We start from the raw sequence: 6595 nt of genomic DNA on the forward strand, positions 1-6595 counted from the left end.
CCAGAACAGACGGGGGTGGATACGCGGCTTGGGTTCCACTTCAGGTCAAAGTCAGATGCCTGGTGGCGATGTGGCCATCACGCGTGTCAAGGCAACGTCCACCAGGCGTCACGCGTGTCGTGAGCAGGCTCGGCAGGTCACGTGCGGGCTTGGCCCGTGCGGGATGGGCCCCGCTCCCTTTCGCAGGTGGGTAAGCGTGCGCGGGGGAGAGGCGATCGAACGTTCGCTGGCCGCGTGGCCGTGCCGTTACGGTGGCCGTTAAGTCGGGGCCCGTCAAGTACGCGGAAACGCTGGCCCGTGCGGCGCCCGTGAGTGACGCCGTCAGGTGTCCGGCCGCTCCCAGAGGTCCCTATAAAGCCTCAGCCCGGAAATTTTTGAGCTCTAATTCTCGGAGAAGAAGAGCGTGGTCGGAGTTTGGATCAATTTTGAGGGCCTTGGAGGTGAAATTTCACGTATTTCTTGATGGATTTTTTTTTCCAGCAATTTTCATTCTGCAATTGGTATTTTCTTGCTTTTTTTTCCGAATCTTTTGCTGGGGAGTTTGCTGTAATTTGTATGCGGAATTCTGCTATTTCGCGTTGAATTTACTTGCTACTTAAGGAAAGGGTTCTGTTTATGAGATCGATTTTTGTTTTTGACTAGAGTTGCTTGTTGATGGTAGTTCCTTTTAGAATAGTGAGGGTTGGGAAACGTTCCCGGAATTTAGCTGGAGAAAAAGGGAAAATATCTCTACTTTTTTGTAGTTAGAAATTGTCCCGGTTATTTAAGATGATCGATTTATTTATTTGTTTAGTATTTTGGCTTCTAGATTCAAAAATATGAAATTTATAAATCTTTTGATTCTTAGGCTTGCAGATGAAGGGGAAAAGAGAACAGCATGTGCTTTAGCTGCTATGCTCTGATTATATTCTTACTTTTTTTTTTTTTTTTGAGTTTCAATCTTCCATTATCCTATGATTTCTTCTGTGATTGGGAACAAATTTGAGTTTTTGCCAGAAAGAAAATTCGCGACTAGAAAATGAAAATCTGAACATATGTGCTGCTCCTTATTCTGTGTTGATTGTTTAGCTGCTTATAGTTAAATTCATCATTTTTTTCCTGCTCCCCTAATTATTATATGTTTTTACATGATACGTGCAAAAAAGGAAATCAGCTCTTAAGTTGTCTATCAATTGTATATAGATATTTAATGTTAAAAAAGTCTGGGTTGTTCATAAGCAGAATGAGATCGTAGCAGAAATTCAAATTCCAATCAAGGCCATGGTTTATAATGGCTAAGAGGTACCCATTATACATATTTTTAAGGGGCTGTTTGAATGCTGGAACATCTTATCTGTCTAATGAGGTCTGGCGATGAGATGCTCTTGTTCTAAAAACATGGAGCATATTGGGTGGTTTGAAGAGATTGGGGAAGCAAAGTGACAAGGATAAGATAAATCATCTTTTAGGAGGAATCAGTCAGCCCAGAAAAAATAGAGATTGGTTGTGGCTGGTGGCTGTGACCTCTTTTTGCCACTCATTCAAGCAACCCCTTAGTAGTTTTCTAGAAATAAGCTACTTAGACTTGATTAATTTGGAATCTTCTTTTAATCAAGATCGGCATATAATACTATCCTCAATTTGAGACATAGGAAGAAAGAGAATAATGATGACCAACTATGGAAAGCCAGAAGATGATGAAAGATACAAGGGCGGACCAGCATAGTTTTGGTTGCAATGGTCAAAAAAGATGGGACTTACAGGAGAAAAATGCTGAGACAACAGGAAGAGAAAAGATGTAAATGGAAATTGAGAAATGGAAGGAAAAGTGCATACCTTTCAGGTCAGACAGCTGGAGGGAGGAGGCAGACCTTTTTTCCGTTGATGATACTGAATAAGTTGCTTGAGTACAGAGACTAGATTGGGTGTTTATAGGGAGAGGGATCTTTTTTTCTTATATTGGAGTACTATGGTATACTTACATGCATCATATTACTAGGCTATGCATAACTTGAAAGCAATCTAACTTAAATTGAAAAGAATGAAATCTTTTCATTATTATATTTTATTTTGTTGAGGTTAGGAGGAACTAGTCCCCACATGTTCTACCTTATACTCACCTGACCCCCTCCTTGGCCATAGCCCAGGCCCTTGGGCAGATTGGGCCACTGCTCGTGGAACCAGGATTTATATATGCAGGGGTAGTAGCAAGGGTCGACGCCCTTCGGAAGTGAACCACTATCCCTTGCCACAAGTGGCCAGAGTTGTTCCATCTTAACCAAGGCAAGGTTCGGTGATATAATATTGCTAGATGGTATAATAGAAACTGTTTTTAATTACGAAATTAATGATGAATTATATGAAACATTTTATATTGATTTCTGAGTCATAATTTGAATGGTCAATTGGATTTTACAGCTACCAAATATTTAAATGAAAAAATGCTAGCAACTGTTATGCTAGTATGCTTGTTTATTTTGGAGTTTGTTGTGGTAGATTAGATTTTTGATTTGCTTCATAACATCTCATTTCGCTGTTTACAATCTACACGTTTGGTGCTTGAGGCTTGTGTCCATTTTCATGGGTGGATGCTTTCTGCAATTGAATGAGAATAGTGTATGTTCTTCTTTAGCTTGCTGGTAAGATAAATTTTCTTAGAGGCGCTGTCAGAAATATCACATAACAGCTCGAATGACAGTCTGACTTTTGTAAGTGAGATATTTTCTATCAAGTCTCCGAAGACACACCTTGATGTAATTACATGCACCTAGTCTATCATAGAATAGACAAATCTGCTGTCAATATCCTACTGCAGCTAGCAGGATACTAACTATGGACTCTGTGACCTGGTTTCGTAAAAACTTGTTTTAACTGTCCACCTAGGAAGCAAAAAAATGATGCTAAATAGTGTATTTGCAGAAAAAAGATGTTTTTGCAAGTCTTGGAAGTTTCTATGGTTCCGTAACTCTTCTATCTTTATGGAAGATCTCAGCATAAGTTGAATTTGAATTTAGCAGTCATTGACATGTACACAATTTGTGGTTTTACACTGTAGTGAAAAGCTTGTTACCCTCAAACAATTTTAAGGAATTAATTTTAAGAAGCTAGATGTGCAAGCAAGTTTGTTACGCTCAAACAATTAAGTTTGCTCTAATAAACATGATTTTCCACGGTCTTCTATCACTCGATTGTCTAAGAACTGTGTTCTCTTTCCTCCATGCAGAAATCTCTTTAATAACTGATGCCCGTCCTTCTAGCATGGACTCGCATCAGCTTTTCAAATATGAATTTCCTTCTCCAATAACTCCAGCGTACACTGAATGGGCGTTAGGTTCCATTAAATTTGGTACAGGCAACTCGCCTAATTCTCCTCTTTCCAGCCAGTTCGAATCTGTACAGAGCAACAGTCAGGAGCAGCATAGCTCCACAGAGAGCATCTCAGGGGTCAGCCCTTCCCAGTATTCACCACTAGAAACCGGCAGCTCATTCAGGCAAACCCATATTCATCTTGCAGAGAGTGTCCAGGTACCATCTAATTCATCTTATGCAGTTTCTAGTCAAAGCATGAGGCATGCTTTACAAGAGATTGAGACTGTTCTTATGGCTCCTGACACTGATGAGGCAACAACTAGTACCAATCTGGAGTCTGATGAAAACAAACTGCTTCAGCTCACAAAGCAGCGATCAAGGACTTGGAGACATGAGTCTTGCATGGAACCTCCTGCTGTTGTCCAGCCCCAGTATATTTCTGGCAGATATCCAAAGCCAAACCATGAAGTCCGTCCAGAGAAACGTCTGAGAGAGATGAGGGAATTTCCAGAGAGTGATGTGAAACAGTTGCTTATCAGCTGTGCTGAAGCGTTGTCCGAGAACAAGATAAATGAATTTGAAATGTTGGTCCAGGAAGCCCGTGATTATGTCTCCATTACTGGAGGACCTATCCAACGTCTGGGTGCTTACATGCTAGAAGGCTTGGTGGCAAGGCATGAGTCTTCTGGCACCAACATCTACCGTACCCTGGGGTGCCGGGAGCCTGAAAGCAAGGAACTTCTTTCCTACATGCGGATCTTGTATGATATCTGCCCTTACTTCAAATTTGGTTACATGGCAGCGAATGGAGCAATTGCTGAAGCACTGAGGCATGAGGACAGGATCCACATTATAGACTTTCAAATTTCTCAAGGGACTCAGTGGATCACTCTAATACAGGCATTAGCTGCTAGGCCTGCTGGTCCTCCACATGTTCGGATCACAGGGATCGATGATCCAGTGTCAGCATATGCCCGAGGAGATGGTTTGCAGCTTGTTGGGAAGATGCTATCTGATATGTCCAAGAACTTCAACATCCCTTTGGAGTTCAATGGCCTTCCTGTCTATGGGCCGCAGGTCACAAGAGAGATGCTAGACATCCGACCAGGCGAAGCACTTGCCGTGAATTTTACTCTTCAGCTCCACCACACCCCTGATGAAAGCGTTGATGTGAATAACCCCAGGGATGGGTTGCTCAGGATGGTGAAGGGCTTGTCACCAAAAGTGACTACTTTGGTGGAGCAAGAGTCCAACACCAACACAACCCCATTCTTGATGAGATTCTTGGAGACACTGGATTACTACTCTGCAATGTTTGAATCAATTGATGTAACGCTGCCAAGGGATAACAAAGAGAGGATACATGTGGAGCAGCACTGTCTGGCAAAGGACATAGTGAATATCATTGCATGCGAAGGGAAGGAGAGGGTGGAGAGACATGAGCTGCTTGGGAAGTGGAGATCCAGGCTGACCATGGCAGGATTCAAGCCTTACCCACTTAGCTCTTATGTGAATTCTGTGATAAAGACTTTGCTGGGATATTACAGTGATAAGTATACATTGGTGGAGAAAGATGGTGCGATGTTGCTGGGTTGGAAGAATAGGAACCTGATCTCAGCCTCTGCGTGGTACTGATTGTAGAACTTTACGCAGAGCACTTTAGGAAAACAGCTTAGCGAGTTATGAATGCCCTCAATAAGTTTTGTATGATTCTCATGTTGGTGCAGGTTCATTCCTCTTGTCTTTGTATGTATGCATATGTGAGTGCTGCATCTGATGTAATCTATACATTGGCCCGGGATACAATCTTTATAGTAGGTCGAGGAGGTTAATTTTTCTGTCCACTGTTCATTTTTTAAAATTTACCTTTTTGTTTTTCAAACTACAATAGGTAGATCCCAGGCTGACTATCAGAGGAAGGGGGTTGAATCCAGGTCTCCAGCAGTTGGTGCACTTGGTAACAATTGGTGCACTTGGCTATCAGCTCTGGCTTGATTAAGACTGGCAGCTTTCCTGCCATGGGTATTGCATGAATTGCATCCTTTGCAAATTAACTGGTTTCCAACTTCTCCTGCACAGTTTTGAATGTCTTTTATTCTTATTCTGATGGCTAATGTCTCTTTAAGCCGAGCGTGCCAAGCCTTCGCAGAGCATCATGATATCATTTTTTGGGATTACAGCAGAGGGAGACCCCCAAGAGCAAAAAGGAAAAACAGAACGACTACTAGACCTATATATTTAATAGGGTACTCGTTGCATCAGCTTGAATGAAGTTAAAAAGCATAGGGAAGATATCGAGCTTGCTTGTCGCCAGATTTGCAAGATAGTCAGCTGCTTGATTAACCTCCCGATGACAATGAGTGCATCAGAAACCAACTATGGAAGCTGCTTCTTGCTTAATATTTCTCGGAAGAGAATGCTGGGTCCCCACTAATCCATGCAACTATGGTGCAAGAATCTCCTTTTGAGATCACCCTATTTGCTTGCAAATCCAAGATTGCAGCTTTGTGTCCGAGCCATGTTGCATTTTAACTCAGCAACAGGGAACTGAAAATGTAGCAATGGGAACAGTGCCCTCCATTGACTCGATCCCGAATAATGAACCCATCTCTTGCTGATGTTAGATGAACAGAGCCATTGAAATTTACTTTGATGCAATCCGGTTGAGGGGACTGCTGTCCACTGGGTCTTGAGTCGAGGTTATGACTACTGAATCCGTCCGCTGGGTCTACTCTTGGACCAAATTTTAAGTTTTTGGGTGTTGGCAGATTCGCAGTAGCCAGAAATATTTTTGGGGGACCAAATTTAAGTTTTTAGGATCTGAAGAATCTGTTCGCAATTATAGGAAGAAAACACTAATTAAAAAGCTCGTCATTCTGAACCCTATTCCATAGACTGAAGCAATTAAATTTTCATTTCGAGATGTTAGAAGGTGCAAAATCAATAAATGACATTGATTTTTTTAGTATTGAAAATGCCCGCAATTTCTCGATTCATTCCATGGTGCTAAGTCCGATCTTGGACATACTACTAACTTGCAGTGCGATCCTACTTCTGATTTTTGAACTCGTATCACCAATGTTAGATCTGTTAGTCGGATGTTTTTAGAAAGCTCAGTCACCAGAAAAGTGATACTTAGATTAAGAAGCTCAGTCACCAACAGACAATCAGGTGCCAAGATCATCCTCTCGGCCACCTTACCGAACAGAGCTTTCCACCAAATATGTACATGCGAGAATTCCCAACCCGCCGTCGTTCTTCGGTCGACAAATTACACCGAGAAGTGGTGTGCCACTTCCTAGGTGAC

General features: G+C 42.1%; 1 protein-coding gene across 1 annotated transcript; it reads left to right on the plus strand.

Annotated features, from left to right (window-relative positions):
- Positions 1-208: 208 nt before the first annotated feature.
- LOC103696316 (chitin-inducible gibberellin-responsive protein 1-like) lies at positions 209-5132 on the plus strand. The gene is made up of 2 exons (XM_008777901.4): positions 209-440; positions 3203-5132. The coding sequence occupies exon 2, from the start codon at positions 3238-3240 to the stop codon at positions 4921-4923; it is 1686 nt and encodes a 561-aa protein (XP_008776123.1). The 5' UTR covers positions 209-440; positions 3203-3237; the 3' UTR covers positions 4924-5132.
- Positions 5133-6595: the final 1463 nt, after the last annotated feature.

This window comes from Phoenix dactylifera, chromosome 4 (genome assembly GCF_009389715.1).
Source record: "Phoenix dactylifera cultivar Barhee BC4 chromosome 4, palm_55x_up_171113_PBpolish2nd_filt_p, whole genome shotgun sequence".
NCBI classification, from domain to species: Eukaryota; Viridiplantae; Streptophyta; class Magnoliopsida; order Arecales; family Arecaceae; genus Phoenix; species Phoenix dactylifera.

Excerpts from the sequence above, each read along its gene's own strand:
- LOC103696316 (XM_008777901.4), top strand. The coding sequence starts at position 3,238 with ATGGACTCGCATCAGCTTTTCAAATATGAATTTCCTTCTCCAATAACT.